Raw genomic sequence first — 18647 nt, 5'->3', positions numbered from 1 at the left:
TCCTGATAGATCTTACATTAGAGAGCAGTAGAGCTGGCAAGGCCGGACTCACTCTCACTCCAGCTCTGGTACCTCGTCTATGCCTTGGTATCTCTGCAGGTATATTGGGCAGGGGAGCGCTCGCAGCCTGGCAACTTAGGAGCATCTCTCTGGAATAGCGCATCATTTAAAAAAAAACGATGCTCTGTAAAAATGCGTAAAAAATGCAAGTTATCTAAACTGTCAAACTGATCAAAAACGCACTGAAAACTGAAAAACTGAAACAAAAGTATCAGACTATATACATGCACAGTCTAGTGCAAAAACTAGAGCCGTGACAAGTGAGAAAAAACAATGAAAATAGCGAAAAATTTTACAAATGTAACGGAGCTACTGTAACAGGCTGCCAGTCAGGCGCCAGTATTGTGACGTAATCATCAACTAGCCAGATAATAACGAGTGAGGGAGTGCAGGGGAGTTGGATACATTTTAAACCGATTAAAGAAGTTTTGTTTTGTAATTGTTCAATAAAACCACTTGTTATGGATTTTTTATGGACTTGGGGTCATTTTTAGTCAAAACTAATGGCTGGGATAGATTCAGCACCCCTAAACAGGGGCGCCTGCAGGAATTAATGCTATGGTACGCACACCCATCCCCCCCCCCCCCCCGCAAAAAAAAAAAACACTCGTGAACAATATTGGTCCGTGCATTGGTCAGTCAGCAAAAAAGTAGCCTACATAGCATAACAACATCCACATGCAATAATACAACGACAACGGGTGTGTTCGAAACGGGAGACAGCTGCCTACTGCCTCCCTCCCTACATAGAGAGCTGTCTAACTAGACATGACTTTGGATTAAATGCATCTTTTAAAAATGAGCGTAGCACTCTAGAATCTTTGGTTAACACTACGGTATGACGTTAGCAAAGGCCTGACGTTAAACTAAATTAGCTTACGTAAGCTAGCAGGCTAACGGTATAAATTAGTTTTACGGCCGGCAGATATATCAGACCAGACGCTATTAATGGTTACAACAATGGCATAATCAGATAGTAAGTTGTTTATTTTTCATCTCTTTTCTACAAATCTAAGCAAAATAAGGTCCCACAAATGACATTTTAAACAGATTCAGCAGCCATTACCGATGTCATCCGCCGTTTGTTTACCTTTCACAGCTGTTTCAGACGTTGCCGCAAGGGATTATGGGTAGGAGGGAGCATGAAGTGTGCATCGATGCTGCCTTCAAAAATTACCGTTATTTGGGAATTCTAAGATATCTTAAAAGGCAGCAGAATTTGTTTTTTCGGTTTCGAACCACACTTGCTGCCTTGCTCCCCAGTTAGATATCTTAAAAGGCAGCAACTTTGCCCGTTTGGAACACACCCATAGTCTACAATGACCTATTCATTTGGACAACTTGATACAGCCCTATAGCTACAGGCTAAAGATACCTTTAGTTTTGTTCTAGCGTAACGTGACGTCTGGCTTTAGTGCAGTCTAATGTTCTGACAAGCACACCGATTGCCTACCTTGTTCTTGTCCATCTGGAATAACTCCTAGCTTTGCTGCCTCCATCCTTTCTGTTTTCGTTGTTTAAAACTTGTGATATCCATGATGAGTATTGAGTTAGTGAATTAGCTCAACATTGTGTGCTGATAACTATAGATAGCCGAGTAAAAGAAAACAAGTAGCCTATTGCGTGCCTGCGTGCGTATTCTCTCTCCTGCTCAAACAAAATGTGTGCACGTTCATTTTTATAACGTGTTCACTAACTTTACATAATAGAAAATGGTAAATAGCCTGATGGCATGCAGCTAATGGGATACTGTGCATAGTTGGGAAGGTATGGTAGGCCAATTTGGTGTGAATGCACACACACACAAGGGAAATTTTCTCTCGCTGTTGAGCCTGATGGTACGCACAGTGCGTACGGACGTACACCTGCAGGCGCGCCTGCCCCTAAAAACCCCTAGTTAGACATTTAAAAAGCTAATATTGGTTAAAATTTGCCCAGACCCTCTGGGCACCCCAAACGTGATGGGCTCTCCAGGCGTTTCTCCGAGGATTTGGCCGTGGATAAATTGGGAGGTGTTACTAGACACCTATAGGAGCACATAATAAAAAAAAGCTATTGGTAACACTTTCTATGAAGGTTGTATTTATAACGCCCTATGAATGCATTCATAATGTTTTATAAGGTGTCTATAAAGCATTGTAATGCTCATTATTACCATCTATATGTATTCACAAGTCGTCATAACCAACTTCATGATGCATTATGACAGCTAATTATGAATGATTATAATTTTAATCTGAATAATGCATTATTACATTACATTACATTACATTACATTACATTTGGCTGACGCATTTTTAGCCAAAGCGACTAACAACATGGTAAACAGTTTAAGTTTAGAGCAATTCTCAACAATATTAGGACAATTTAAAAAACATTAGAGTACAGTAAGAATAAGTGCATCAGTGAGTGCTGTTTTTAACAGTTACGTGTCAGTTTAAGACGGCTGGTGAGTGCTAGGATCAGCAAGACTTGTTGTAAGTGTTGCTATGAGAGGAGATGTTCTCTAAAGAGCTGGGTCTTCAGGAGTTTTTTGAAAATGGAGAGGGATGTCCCTGCCCTAGTAGGAGCTGGCAGTGTGTTCCACCAGCGAGGAACAACAGATGAGAAAAGTTTGGATTGGCCTGAGCGTACCGGAGGTAGAGCTAGACGTCGTTCGTCTGAGGAGCGCAGCGGTCTGGAGGTAGCGTATGTCTGTATGAAGGCATTCAAGTAGGTGGGAGCAGAACCGGAGACTACTTTGTAGGCAAGCGTTAGAGCCTTGAATTTGATGCGGGCCGCCATAGGTAGCCAATGTAGCTGGATGAGTAGCGGGGTAACATGTGCCCTCTTGGGTTGGTTGTAGACCAGGCGCGCCGCCGCGTTCTGGATCATCTGAAGTGGTTTCACTGCGCAGGCTGGGAGACCTGTCAGGAGGGCGTTGCAGTAGTCGAGTCGTGAGATGACTATTGCCTGAACCAGAAGTTGGGTGGCATCTTGATTTAAGTAAGTCCTGATTTTCCGTATATTGTAGAGTGCGAAACGGCATGACCGGGCGACTGAGGCAACATGATCTGAGAAGTTTAGTTGGTTGTCGAGAACAACTCCTAGATTTCTTGCAGTCCTGGTAGGTGAAACAGACAGAGAGTCAAATTTGATGTTGATGTCGTGGTGTATGGTAGGTTTAGCTGGGAGGACCAGCAGTTCAGTCTTTGAGAGGTTCAGCTGGAGGTGGTGTGCCTTCATCCATGTAGCTATGTCTGAGAGGCAATCCGAGATCCGTGCTGAAACCAAGGGGTCATCAGGTGGAAAGGACAGATAGAGCTGTGTGTCGTCTGCATAGCAGTGGTATGAGAAGCCATGCGAACGGATAATCTGTCCCAAGGAGGTGGTGTAGATAGCAAAGAGAAGGGGGCCCAGTACTGAGCCCTGGGGGACCCCTGTGGTGAGATGATGAGGTGCAGATAGCTGACCAAGCCATGATACGTTAAACGAGCGTCCTGTGAGGTAGGATTCAAACCAGGAGAGAGCAGAACCGGAGATTCCCATGTTAGCGAGTATAGAGAGAAGGATACGGTGATTAACCGTGTCAAAGGCAGCCGATAAGTCAAGCAGAATGAGTACTGATGACCGAGCGGTCGCCCTGGCTTCTTTTAAGGCTTCTGTTACAGACAGCAGAGCCGTTTCGGTAGAGTGGCCGCTTTTGAACCCAGACTGATTTGGATCCAGAAGGTTGTTCTGTGATAGGAAGTCAGAGACCTGTTTGGAGACTGCTCGTTCAATGCCTTTGGATAAGAAAGGCAGGAGTGAGACAGGGCGGTAGTTCTCGACTTGAGCAGGGTTGAGAGAAGCTTTCTTAAGTAACGGTGTTACCCGGGCCGTTTTGAACGCTGTTGGAAATGTGCCGGAGGTTAGCGAGGCATTGATCACGTGTGTGATAGCTGGTGCGATGGTCGGGCTGATGGACTGAAGTAGGCTCGTAGGTATAGGGTCCAGCGAGCATGTGGTAGGATGGCTGCATGTCAGGAGTCTAGATACTTCATTCTCAGAGAGAGGCGTGAATGCTGAGAAAGATGATCTAGCAGTCCCTAGAGGTTGTAGGAGTGCGGTATCTGAGTCCGATGCGTTGAGTGGGCATGTAGAGAATTGACTGCTGATTGCCGCCACTTTGTTTGTAAAAAATGAGGCGAGGGTGTCTGCAGTAAGGCTGGATGGAGGAGAAGGCATCTGAGGGTTGAGTAGCGATTTGAAGGTTGAAAAAAGTTTTCGAGTGTCTGTAGCACTGTTGATTTTGTCATTGTAGAAAGCCGTCTTAGCAGCAGTGATGCTGGCTGAGAAGGAGGCCAGGAGTGTCTGGTAGTTTTTGAGGTCATCAGTTAGTTTGGATTTGTGCCATTTCCTCTCCGCGGCTCTGAGTCTGGTGCGCTGCGATCGGAGGGTATCATTTAGCCATGGATGAGAGTGTTTGGATCGAGCTGGCCTTGTGGTAAGAGGGCACAGCTCGTCTAGACACGAGCTCAGTGTGGAGCAGAGCGAGTCTGTGGCCTCATTAACCTCCAGAGAGGAGAAGGTGTTGAGTGGAGGTAGACCGGAGGCAACCACAGAGGAAAAGTGCGTTGGAGACAGGTTCCGGATGTTGCGGCGGAACGTGACCATCGGCTGAGGAGCCGGAGGCTGTTCTGTCAGGCTGACGTTGAACCGGATGAAGAAGTGGTCAGAAAGATGGAGAGGCGTCACCGTGAGGGTGTCTGTGCTGCAGTTCCGAGTGAAGATCAAGTCAAGCTCTTTGCCAGCTTTGTGTGTCGGTGGGCTTTGAACCAGTTTGAGGTCAAAGGAGTGGATCAGGGCCAGAAAGTCCGCTGAGCCTGGGGCATCTAAGTGGATGTTGATATCGCCGAGAAGAAGAAGCGGACAGTCATGCTCAGGGATGGAGGACAGCAGAGTGTCAAGTTCATCCAAAAAGTCGCCTAGTTGGCCTGGAGGGCGGTAGATGACCAGCACGTAGAGTTTTGCTGGGGCGATCACTGTGATGGCATGGAATTCGAATGAGACATATTTGTTTGAAGGCAGTAGCGGGGTGAATTTCCATTTGTTGGAGATCAGCAGGCCCGTCCCACCTCCTCGTCCAGATGGACGAGGGGTGTGGGATAGTGTAAGGTTAGTGGAGAGTGCAGCCGGGGTGGCTGTGTTCTCTGGTTTGATCCAAGTCTCAGTGAGAGCAAGGAGTTCCAACGAAAGATGGTTGGCATAGCCAGCTATGAAGTCCGTTTTGTTGACTGCGGATTGACAGTTCCACAAGCCCATGGAGAAAGAGGTTTCTGTAGGTGAGGACCGTTTAAGTTGCTGTAGGTTAAGGCGATTTCGGCCCCTTTTGGCATGATGCCGTTTTCTGCGATGGCCGGTGATAACAGATATGGTGGAATGGCACATTTTTGCCTTTGTCGGCGCCTGTGCTCGGTGAACTTGCACAGGTAAACTTGCTTGTCTTGACCGCGTCCGTCTTAAACGAGGACGGCTGAAACGAGGGCTGACGCTTACGCTGACGCTTCAGCAACAGCCTCTATTGTTATGCTGACAGGAATTGCCTGCAGCTGTCCTCGTGTCTCACTAATGATGAATCAGCGTAGACCGCCCTCTGACGTTCGCACAGCTTAGATTGTTCAAAAGGGTGTTAATTACTGTCAACTGAAAGTCCGCTCGCTCACACCGACCGAAACTCGCAGTTTCAAGTAGCCTCCTCCCTCAGCTGTTTCCAAACGCCCAGAGTCCAATTGTAAACAATTGGAGAGGATTTGCCAGTAGTAGCCTATGTGTTCTTCCTTTCTCTCTCCCAACTCACTGCAGTTGTTGTCTGATTACCTGAGAGGTGCTCCGATATTATAAGGAGCTAGTCACGTCTGATCCCGCCCTCTGACGTTCGCACAGCTTAGATTATAAATATGTCAAGATCTGCCTACTCACTTGTCAGTTTTATGATGCATCATAACTACTTTGCTTTGCTAAATGCGTAGTGATGCATAAAGAGTCTTGATTTCTACTGTAGTCCTATTTATATCTATAGCTATAAGTATATGTAATAAAGTTATAATAATTTATACATCTCCGTACAGCACACAATTATAAACAGCTATGGAATATCATAGTATCATAGTGTTATTTGTCAGCTCTAAGTAAAGTGACAAGAATATGACCCTATTATTAACAGATATAAGTTCACTGAGTAATTACAGGGTGCAATGAACTAAGTACCGAGTCTAGCATCTTTACCCCATATGCACAATATTATAAATCACTATGTTAATGTCATAGGTGTTATTTGTCAGCTTTAGGTAAAGTAGAGCAAATGAGGTGTTGTTATAAATAGATATAAGGTTATTATAAACAAAATGAGGCACAATGAAATGAGAGCCTGGTCAGTAAAGACAAAAGGAATGCATTTAGTTCACTTTATTTTCATTTAAACCAACACACATAATCAGACTGATTATCAATGCTCTGAGCACATTACACAAACACAATGAGACAGGCCAAAAAAGTGGCACTGCATGGTCCTATATTTTGTGGTGGTGGTTATTATTGGAATAAAACTCACAATGCCACTGAAATCTATCTTGGGACATTATGAAAGATTAAAATAGACCTTTGGTTTAAATGAATATAAAGTGAACTAAATGCATTCCTTTTGTCTTTACTGTCCAGGCTCTCATTTCATTGTAGGATAATAGGGTCATATTCTTGTCACTTTACTTAGAACTGACAAATAACACTTATGATATTCCATAGCTGTTTATAATTGTGTGCTATAGGGAGATGTATAAATTATTATAAATGTATTACATATACTTATAGCTATAGATATATAGGACTACAGTAGAAGTCAAAACTCTTTATGCATCACTATACACATTTAGCAAAGCAAAGTGGTTATGATGCATCATAAAACTGACAAGTGAGTAGGCAGATCTTGACATATTTATAATTCATTATTTAGATTAAAATTATTATCATTCATAATAAGCTGTCATAATGCCTCATGAAGTTGGTTATGACAACTTGTGAATACATATAGATGGTAATAATGAGCATTACAATGCTTTATAGACACCTTATAAAACATTATGAATGCATTCATAGGGCGTTATAAATACAACCTTCATAGAAAGTGTTACCGAATATTTTTTGCAGATTGGTGAAAAAAATGCCTAACTTTCCCTAACATGACTTTTTGGCCAGAGGCACTGTGTATCTTCTGCCTGATGGTAGCAGCTCAAAATATCGGTGGAGGGGGTTGGGAGGGCTCCTGAAGAATGGAACTTGATTTTCTTTCAGAAATCTTTCTTTCTTTCATATTTCTTTGCAGTATATGTTCCCTATTCTAAAGTTGGGTCTTTGTTCACATTTAATTCACAATTAATTTGGCACTAAATTAACATTACATTTCATGTGTTCCCTAAACTAAAGTTTCTCCTATTCACACTTTTTAAGTGTATTACAACGCACACAAGAAGCAGACAGCCAAGTTAGCACAAATACAAAAATCAATTTTAGACCCAACTTTAGAATAGGGAACATATTCTGCATTACAAAGACTTAATTAGAGTTATTTGTACACTATTAGCACTTGTGGTTTAGTGTCTAGTTCTATTTGAAAAGAGCATCTTTGATAAGTATTATTAGGAGTGAATAACTGTTCTTGTGGTACTACCACCTTACAAGCCCCATACTGAGCCATGCATATTTAGGTCATAATTCATATGCAACAATTTATTTAATAACTATGAATAAGGAGTAATTAGGAGCTTACATAGGGGACATTCTTAATTAAGGGTCTAGTAAGGGTAAAATAAGGTCTTACAGAATAAGGTATTAATTAGTGACTTATAATGACAAACAAATGGATAGTATGCTACTAATATACATGTTAGTAAACAGCTAATTAATGGTGAATATGTGTGTCTTAATATAAAGTGTTACCAAAATATTTAATGTTTTAACTTAAATAGTCCTCATTAATTATTGTTATTGCTACAACTAGTGGAAATTCTTGCTGACACATATAGCTCAAATATTTTTAAAGGCTACAGCACTGAAGTGCCAAATGCACTAATTCTCCACCATGTTAAAAGAAACCATTTCTTTCGTTAGATTTATAGGATCAGAATACCTCCATCTTTCACTATGGCTTGTATTTCGGGCTTTTGGCAAAAACCCCAGACAGCAGCGGAGTGGAGATTGGGATTTGTTATCTGTAAAAGTTGTTAGCTGTGCTGTTGCGCCCTGCCTTCAGTAGCCTGGACTGGATAGTCCCATTTTTTCACTTTCCACTCCTCCTGCTCATAGTTGCCATGGCCGGTAATAATGTGGTGTGAGATGTGTTGTGTATGAGGTACAGACTACTGAAGATTTTAGATGAGTGACCGCGATAGTAGTAGTAGTACCTTTTTTGCTAGGCCCAGCGAAAGCTGGCAATGTAGAATATTCCGCTGGTTGATGCACATGCAAGTGTTCAGATTGGTTGTCTGTCCATTTCTTTTATTGGATTTCAGTGGAGCAGATCTTGCACACAACTTCGCTTAGCTTATGTCTATATGTAGCCTATATTGCCTGGGCTAATACTAATCTCTGGTGAACATTTAATGTAAATACTGCTTTTTTTTACTGAACTACTCTTAGGTCAAAGTATGCAGTCAATCACACTGAGGAAAATAGCTGTAACTCGTGCTTATTAGCTCTAATGTACATCCTAAGTATAAATACACTTAGCTGATCCCGTCCCATCGAGTCGACTACCCGTTCCCACTGGAATACTCTGTTGACAAGAAATCCCTTATGGTAAGTACAGTACTTAAGAACCCAAGGCATGTTTTTAAATGAAAACTAACAGACATGAGGGAAAAAACATCCCAGGAAATGTTCACGGCATGGGCAAATGCATGAAGCCGACCCCATTCATCACAAATTTTGAGGATAGCTCTTCAAAATCTGAAAAGGTTGATAAGCCAGTCATCAACAATCATGGAACTACATATCAGTGCTGTATTTAAACAGGCTTCACATTTCCTTTTAATTCTTGATATTCTCTAATAAGGCTACAGAGCTGTCATTATAGATGCTGTAATGCAGCGGTTGTCAAACTGGGGTACGCGTACCCCCAGGGGTACGTGGACTGATTTCAGGGGGTACGCGAAAAAGATCTAAGTCATAGCCTACAGTATGCTTTTTCAAACATTTTCTCTATCCCACGTTGATAACTTAACTTCAGCATTTGCACTGCACATTAAAAACGTATTTTCTACGCATTAACAAAATATTTGAGAGTGAAGACAGAGAGGGTAAAACATCTTAGCGATATATTTGGAAAGCTCAATGAGTTAAATCTCCAGTTACAAGGCAAAGACAAGCACCAGATAAGATCACTGCATTCAACAAGACGATTGTGTGTGAGATTAGGTGCAGATCTATTTAAAATCATTATATTCAGCACATTTGTAGGCCTATCATAGCCTATGTTGACTATTGATGAGATTTGTATCATATGTTTATGATCCTATTCACTATTCTCGACAAAATTGATAAAAATAAATATTAATAAAACAATTAAAAAAAAACCTTGTTAACAATTGGTGGTGTTGGGGGTACTCCGGAAGATCATAATGTCTCAGGGGGTACATGCCTGTTAAAAGTTTGGGAACCACTGCTGTAATGCATAGCCAGCATAATTTTTGCATGTTGTATATCCATTTATTTAGATATCTCAAAGTGTCAAACCCACATTTCACAATATACTGTGCAAATAAAGGCCTAGACTTATGATCAACTAATGTTGTTGCGCTGCATTGCCTCCAAGTGTCATCAACTGACAATACACATTGGAAATGTGCAAACGCCAGACATGAATTTGGCATTGTTGAAGTTGCACATGTTCATTTCACTATTGATACAGTACATCTGACCGTGAGCGTGAACGATGGCATACGTGACATTGTTGTTCCCCCAGGCCTCAGGTCACTGTAGTATTATCTTCACAAAGGGAAATGATACAAGTTATTTTCTTGAAATCCATTCAATTAATTTGTTTTAGTCTTGGTGCATACGTATTTACATCTGGAATAGTGTATTATCAAAGTGAAATGATTGATGGCTTGTAATTTTTTCCATATTTACCATAAAGTATGATTTCAAACTATTCCCAATCATGTGTAATTCATTTGGCGAAAAATCTGAGAAAATAGGGCAAAAAAAAATCAATTCAAGTCATTATTCCCTTTTTGGCCTATTTTCAGCACTGCAATTGGTCCCTATCGCTCAAAACCAATTTGGCATGGAAAATTCCACCTCTTTCATATGACACCACACATGAAAAAATCCATTGGAGAAAATGACCCAAAAAATTCAATTGAAAAGGTCCATGTTTTTGTTTTTTCACTACATTTTCAGCACTCAAAATGCTCGATATTGCAATTTCTTTTGCCGTTGGGAATTACACCACATATGGATACTAGAGACCCTCCTCTTTCATATGACACCATCTTTGAAAAAAATCCATCATAGAAAATGTGAACAATTTTTAATTTTTAAAATCTTTAGCTTAGATTTCATTTTCTGCTGTTTCAGAACAAATGCTCCCTATTGCTAAAATGTCATTATTCGTTGGAAATTACACCCCATAATATGGCTTTTAAATTGAATTTTTCAGATTTTCTCTGATGGATTATTTTTGCTGTATGCTTTGGCTTGTTGTCCTGATTCTCCCGGAAAAAATTGCTCCATTCTTCATTCCATCAACTGTATGAAGACTACAGTACCGTGAGATGAAAAACAGCCCCACACCATGATGCCTCCACCTCCAAACCTCACTATTAGTATGGTATATTTAGGGTGATGTACAGTGGCATTTCTCCTCCAAACATGTGTAATATGACATCCAAAAATTTCATAGGATGTCCAAATGTTGTGTGGCACACTTTAAACTAGCTTCTACATGTTTTTCCTCAGTAATGCGGGGTTAGCATGCATAGAGGCCATAGAGGTGGAGTGCATTCCCTATGATTTTCGCTGTAACACTGTACCTGCTGCCTCCAAGTCTTTCTGGAGGTTTCACCAAGAGGTCATTGGCTCTTAAGCTACTCTTCTGACTATCCTCCTGATTCCCTGGTAAGAAATCTTGCGAGGAGCTCCTGTGTGTGCATGGCCGGTTGATGATGCAGTGATGTTCCTTTCACTTGCAGATAATGGACCCAATGCTGCTTGCTGGAAGATTCTGAAGTTTTCAAATGCATCTGTAACCAGGTCCATCAATATGTTTTGCAACAGTATGTCTCTTTGCTTTTACCCATCATGAGATGTTTCTTGTGTGACACCTTGGTGACGAAAAACATTTTATAGCCCATCAATATGTACTAACCCAGCTTATATTCATTTGCACAGATAGGAAGGATAATTACTCTCTAACTAATTACATATTCCGGTTTGTTCCTGGCATTTCCTTGCCTTGGTGTACTGCTTTTTATTAGCGTGTTCAATACTTTTTTCCTGCGTCATTCCACTTTATCACACATAATTCTACTTATGACTACCAAAAACAGGGCTGGACTCACGCAATTGATACATTTCACGCATGTGAACTATGCTTCCTCCAATGTGATTTTAAATGTGAACTATGCTTCCTCAAATGAGATTTAAAAAAATGAAATGGCGGTAGTTAACGGTACAGGCCCCACACATGCCTTTCTCGCACCAAAGTTTCCTTTCTCCTTTTCACTTCCTCCAATGTGGTTTTTGCATTGAACTTACAACTAGAATAGATCCATGCATTGACCCACTGTGCGTCAAAATCAGGGCTTTGACCCAGAATTCCGAACAGAAACAGTATTTTAACGTTTCCAGTTTTTGGTTCAACCCTAAAATGTATGTTCCTGAACCGGTTAGAACAAAAAAATTAAGTTCCCAAACTGGTTAATAACGTTCCATGTCAGCTGCGGGACATACAAATAAGTAGGCTGATCATTAGAAATTATATTATTAATCTACATTATTCTCTATCTCTATCTCATCATCAAACATAAAAAAAGCACTATAGGCTACATTATGCGACATAACTGTAATTCTGACATGCCTTCATTTTTTTCAGTATTATACATGAATTAAGACAAGGAAAATTTCTGCCATGTCGTTTATTGGCAAGGTACTGTCAATGCTAGCTGTCCAACATTATTTAGCTATATTTAGCTGTATTTTCATTAGCTTGACCCAGCAGCTTTTTTACAACAATGCATTGGAAATTCATAGCCTATCTAAATAGATAGAATTCATATTTAAAACCAAACATTTGTGCAATACTTGGTACAATATTTACCTCTTATGATTGAGCTTGAGAGACAGGCTACAGCTTGGGATACGATCTTGATTATGCTACTTGTTGGCGCCAAGCTTCTCTATTACATTTATCCCGATGAGTAAACGACGGGAAGTGAACCTCACCAAGTCATATTGCACAGAAATCTTGTCAAAGAACGAAAAAATAACGGTATTAACCGGTTACCATTATTTTAGATTCTGTTCAGGAACATAAAAAAAAATTTAAGTTTCTGGTTTCATTTCTGTTCCTAGCAAAACATCAAAAGTTTCTGGTTTTTGTTCCGTGAACCGGTTCAAAGCCTTGGTCAAAATTCATATCCCTCCTTCCCTGTCAAATTGCTCCTGGACTATTTGTCGCAGCAAGATGACACTTTTATCACATTAAAAGAGCACAAGTGTCTTTCCAACGAGACTGGCCACTTGTTTTTTCGGTTGTCTGTAGTTACAGTCTTACTTTGGTTTTAATAACTCAAACCCACATTTTAATAACGCAAACCTGTGATCGCATAGATATGGCACATATATCAGATGAAAGAGCAGAAGGAGAGTTTTGCAGTGATATCAAGCACATACTTCTGGGTCAAAGGGATCACGTTATAAAAACAGATTAAGTGACAGCAAAATAATAACTTACAAGTTGCTAACGTGAATAGCTCAACTTACCCGATGCTATCGTGTGTTTTTCTATGGTAAAGCATGTTCATAATCCGGTTTTGAGATCCTAGCAAATTCCTGCATTTTATCCAATTTAAGGCGCAGAGAACAAATTTCCAATAGGAACTTCCTACAGGACTATACAGTATAACTTAAACTTAACTTATATTGCATCCCACTTTCTTCGACAAAGAAACACCTTTTTTGCCTCATGGGTTATCTCCAACGTGTCAGGCAGGTCTCTGAAACTGCATCAGACATTCACTTGCTCATCTATCTTGCCAAATGCATTTTCTCTTTTTTGCAGATTGCAAAGTGCATTTAAGTGATAACATTGTTGCAATTGCTATTCTTTTTTTCTCAATTTTGAACTGTATTGAAGTGATAACACCATTGCACTCTTATTTGCCCTATTTTTGTGTTATTTTTTCTGAACAACTAACGTGTGTGTTTGTAGAATTTTAAGCTTGGCCTATTATGTTGGGGCAATAGAGGTGGGGCTTGGAAGTACCCTCTTGTCCAAAGTGGGGAATGACAGAAAAAGTTTGAGAACCATTACTCTAATGTAATTTGCGGAGTCACAACTGAACAGTATAATTCAATCACAAGCGCAGTTTAATAGAGTCAACCAATTACAACATTAAAAGGAATCAAAAGTTTAGTGAACATGAAACAATAAAACACATAATAAGATTTGAACAAGCAGAGACATAAGTTCTGCTCCATTTAAAATACTTAAACTATTTGTGCTTGGAGGTTTTGACAGATTCAATAGCCTCACTGCAAAAAATGATATCTTACCAAGTGTTATAATCTTATATTAACATAAAAAAATCTAGTTAGTATTATTTTTAGTATAAAGATACTTACACTTTGAGCTTTCTTGTAAGATTATTTGACTTAAGATTTGCCAGTGGAGTAAGTAAATTTACCTTAAATTGTCTTACATTTTCAATCGTATTCTTACTTACTCCACTGGCAGATACATTTACTTGTTTTTATGTCTTAATTTAAGAAGATTTTGACTTATTTTAAGTCAAATAATCTTACAAGAGAGCTCAAAGTAAGTATCTATAGGGTACTAATGAGCTGCTCACAATGTATAAAATACTGGCTGTGCCATTCAGCAAGCAATCTCTGGTGCAGGAACTTTAATTATGATATTGTGAAATGTACACTCAAAGAGAGTAGTAAAAGCTGACAGTTCAATACCTTGTTTTGATCATGTTTGCCAATAAGATCGGAGGCTTTCTGCGTGAAAATCTCAGTAGAATAGCTCCCATTGTATTCTGCAGCAACCTCCTCCCCTTCACGCAGGTCCAGGGCACAGCGTGTCAGATTCAACTTAGAAATAGGGTAGCAGCGTTGATGGGTAAAGTAGTTTTCACTGCCTGCTAGGTAACCTGTGGGAAATAGTTAACCAGTTAAAGGTCCAGTATGTAGGAAATAATGGAAAATAAACTGTAACCATTCCAAAAATGATCACCATATGTTGTCAGAGTGAGGAAACACGATGAATTGACGTAATGGCTTATTTGACAACATTACTCTAACCCGTGAAACCCCGTAAAACCCATGAAAAAAAATCAGTTACGGGGCGGAATCTCTTGGAATTTTTGTTTATGTTTTGAACGATTAATTCTAGAATAGCATATTAATAATGGGCTGGCGCGTCCTCCTATTTGGGTTGCCAAATTAGCCAACTGTCAACAGCTGTCAGTTGTAGTCATGAACGCCTACAAGAGGCAGGCAAATTTCCAAAATTAAAACAAGAAACAAATTAAGTGGACATCGGAGGAGCTTCCTGAGATGGTGACGTCTTCGTCAAACTAAGAATATCAAGTCTGACGCAGAGCTGGCCATATTTCTCCACAACAGGTAGCCTATGCTAAACTTCATCTGCATCGCTAACTTCAGCTAAATATGTTACGTTGGTTAGAGAGGTATTTTTTGTTTTCACTGTTTCCGTAATGTGTAGCTGGGTCATGGCTGGAGAAACGTTAAAGCAGCTGCAGGTCAACTAACGTTAGCTAAGTCTTCATTACATCTGGCAACCCAGAAGAGGCTCGCATCTGGTAGTCTTGAGAACGTTCACCAGTGTTTTGATTTTGGCCTACAGAACGTTCGTAAACAATCCTACAAATCGCACCTTTAAAGTTGCACACTATCATCATACACATAGGAGTTGCTAGGTTACGAGGACGCTGGCGAGACACGCCGCTCCGTCTGGCATCATGTTTTTTTTTTTTTATGTAATGTTCGTAATTTTATGTAATGTCACGTTTATTTTTTGTATTGATTTGTCTAGTTAAATGTTTTCTCTCTTTATTTACGTTATTACAGTGCATGAAAATGCACTGTACTGTTCTTCCAAGGCTTTTTATTACAGTGCATGAAAATGCGCTGTACTGTTCTTCCTAGGCTTTTTATTACAGTGCATGAAAATGCACTGTACTGTTCTTCCTAGGCTTCTTCTTCTTCTTCTTCTTCTTCTTATTAGAGTGCATGAAAATGCACTCTACTGTTCTTCCTAGGCTTCTTCTTCTTATTATTATTATTACAGTGCATGAAAATGCACTGTACTGTTCTTCCTAGGCTTCTTCTTATTACAGTGCATGAAAATGCACTGTACTGTTCTTCCTAGGCTTCTTCTTATTACAGTGCATGAAAATGCACTGTACTGTTCTTCCTAGGCTTCTTATTACAGTGCATGAAAATGCACTGTACTGTTATTCCAAGGCATTTTATTACAGTGCATGAAAATGCACTGTACTGTTATTCCAAGGCATTTTATTATTATTACAGTGCATGAAAATGCACTGTACTGTTATTCCAAGGCATTTTATTACAGTGCATGAAAATGCACTGTACTGTTCTTCCTAGGCTTCTTATTAGAGTGCATGAAAATGCACTCTACTGTTCTTCCTAGGCTTCTTCTTATTACAGTGCATGAAAATGCACTGTACTGTTATTCCAAGGCATTTTATTATTATTCTTCTTCTAACGCACTTAATGCAGCTTCAACCGTTTAACGTAGAAACTTCATTCAAACTATGTTACGTAGGTCTTACTTAGGACATGGGTGCTATGTATTTTTCATCTTTGTAACTTTTATACTTTTTAAACTATTAATTAAAAACTAATCAAAATTTCCCCATAGACTTAACATGGGCTGATGACATCACAATAGAGCCGTTAAGCAATTAGAATCCTATGGCAGGTGTTCGGGCCACCTGCCTCAACTGCCAGTCTCAGGCTTTAAGCATACAAACTGGCCCTATTAAGACTACACATCCTGTTCAACTGCTTCCTCTGCCAAAAACTGTTTCAAAATAAAAGTCCTCACTACAATATTTCACTGTTAAACAATTTAACCCTTTAAACTACTGAACTTTTTAACTGTTCAGCCATTGTAACTGTTACTTGTCATCAACTATGACTCCTACCCACTGTAGCTAGTTAGCTAAGTTAGCTAAGTAACTTGGTTAGCATAGTTAGCATGCTAGCATGCTAGTTAGGAAGCTAGTTAGCATTTTTAGCAAAACTGCTAAAAATGATTAGCTAAGTTAGCTAAGTCAAATGGTTAGCATAGTTAGCATGCTAACATGTTAGCATGCTAGTTACCATTTTTAGCAAAACTGCTAAAAATGATTAGCTAAGTTAGCTAAGTCACATGGTTAACATAGTTAGCATGCTAACATGTTAGCATGCTAGTTAGCATTTTTAACAAAACTGCTGAAAATGATTAGCTAAGTTAGCTAAGTCACATGGTTAGCATAGTTAGCATGCTAGCATGTTAACATGCTAGTTAGCATTTTTAGCAAAACTACTAAAAATGATTAGCTAAGCTAGCTAAGTAAAATGGTTAGCATAGTTAACATGCTAACATATTAGCATGCTAGTTAGCATAGTTAGCAAAAATGCTTAGCTAGGTTAGCTAAGTCACATGGTTAACATAGTTAGCATGTTAGCATTGCTAACATGCTAGTTAGCATAACTACTAAAAATGAAAACATTAGCTAAGTTAACTAAGTTAAGTATTATCCACCTATTTAACCGTTCAATCATTCCAACTATATTAAACCTTATCTACCAAGCAAATCATTTAACCATATAAACTATCCACCTATTTAACTGTTCAGTCACTCCAACTATATTAAACCTCATCTACCTAGCAACCAATATAGTTTGTTTTTACTCTGTATGATATTTTACATCATATTTTTTGCATTTTCATGCACTGTATTTCCTTCAGGAAATGCTTTTCTAGTTCTTATTATTCCTCTTCTTCTAACGCAGTTAATGCAGCTTCAACCATTTAACGTAGAAACTTCATTCAAACATTGACGCGTAGGTCTTAATTAGGACATGTGGGCTTTGTATTTTTCAACTTTGTAACTTTTATACTTTTTAAACTATTAATTAAAAACGATCAAAATTTCCCCATTGACTTAACATTGCCCTTTATGACATCACAGCAAATAGAATCCTGTGGCAGGTGTTCGGCCACCTGTTTCAACTGCCAGTCTCAGGCTTTAAGCATACAAACTGGCCCTATTAAGACTACACATCCTGTTCAACGGCTTCCTCTGCCAAAAACTGTTTCAAAATAAAAGTCCTCACTACAATATTTCACTGTTAAACAATTTAACCCTTTAAACTACTGAACTTTTTAACTGTTCAGCCATTGTAACTGTTACTTGCCATCAACTATGACTCCTACCCACTGCAGCTAGTTAGCTAAGTTAGCTAAGTAACTTGGTTAGCATAGTTAGCATGCTAGCATGTTAACATGCTAGTTAGCATGCTAGTTAGCATTTTTAACAAAACTACTAAAAATGATTAGCTAAGTTAGCTAAGTAACGTGGTTAACATAGTTAGCATGCTAGCATGTTAGCATGCTAGTTAGCATTTTTAGCAAAACTTTAAATATAGTAATAATTAATAATAGTATTATCCACCTATTTAACTGTTCAATCATTCCAACTATATTAAACCTTATCTACCAAGCAATTCATTTAACCATATAAACTATCCACCTATTTAACTGTTCAGTCACTCCAACTATATTAAACCTCATCTACCTAGCAACCAATATAGTTTGTTTTTACTCTGTATGATATTTTACATAATATTTTTTGCATTTTCATGCACTGTATTTCCTTCAGGAAATGCTTTTCTAGTTCTTATTATTCGTCTTCTTCTAACGCAGTTAATGCAGCTTCAACCGTTCTCCTTCCCATCCATCTGTGAGCCGGTGCTGCACTTCACTGTCTGGTCGAGGGGATTTCTCGGGACAGCAGCTGGAGCTACTCTGCGAAAGATCTGCCGAGGCCGCCAAGCTGTTTCTGACCAGTGAGCTGCCATGCCAACTGCCTGGAGTCTGGATTGAGCAGACTAACGTTAACGTTGAATGACTCTGCATTACGGACCAACTACGTCGCTGTTAAAAGTCCACCGAGTTGCTGATATACAAGATCGCCCATGACTTCGGACTGTTATGCTTCCAGTGATCTCCAGACTAACAAGGCCTAACGTTCACGTTATCTCCAAACTGCCAGTGAGATGAAGAACTTTGTTGGCGTTGCATGCATTGG

At 39.6% G+C, this 18647-nt stretch overlaps 1 protein-coding gene and 1 long non-coding RNA gene across 2 annotated transcripts in view; both read right to left on the bottom strand.

Moving 5' to 3' along the window:
• arsb (arylsulfatase B) overlaps positions 1-18647 on the bottom strand; it is a 141278-nt gene that overhangs the window by 59470 nt on the left and 63161 nt on the right. Inside the window, exon 3 of the mRNA XM_076284923.1 lies at positions 14263-14453. Within this exon, the coding sequence (XP_076141038.1) occupies positions 14263-14453 (191 nt within the window). The remainder of the gene's footprint in view (positions 1-14262; positions 14454-18647) is intronic.
• LOC143123475 (uncharacterized) lies at positions 9373-10261 on the bottom strand. The gene is made up of 2 exons (XR_012986835.1): positions 10204-10261; positions 9373-10059 (listed from the first exon to the last, which is right to left on the bottom strand). It is a non-coding gene; the product is annotated as an uncharacterized LOC143123475 (long non-coding RNA).

This window comes from Alosa pseudoharengus, unplaced genomic scaffold (genome assembly GCF_046254945.1).
Source record: "Alosa pseudoharengus isolate Yale_2024_CS ecotype anadromous, Long Island Sound unplaced genomic scaffold, YU_APseudo_1.1 YU_APseudo_1.1_scf_14, whole genome shotgun sequence".
NCBI classification, from domain to species: domain Eukaryota; kingdom Metazoa; phylum Chordata; class Actinopteri; order Clupeiformes; family Clupeidae; genus Alosa; species Alosa pseudoharengus.
Note: the sequence above shows the minus strand (reverse complement) of the source record. Positions and strands in the feature narration are given on the sequence as shown.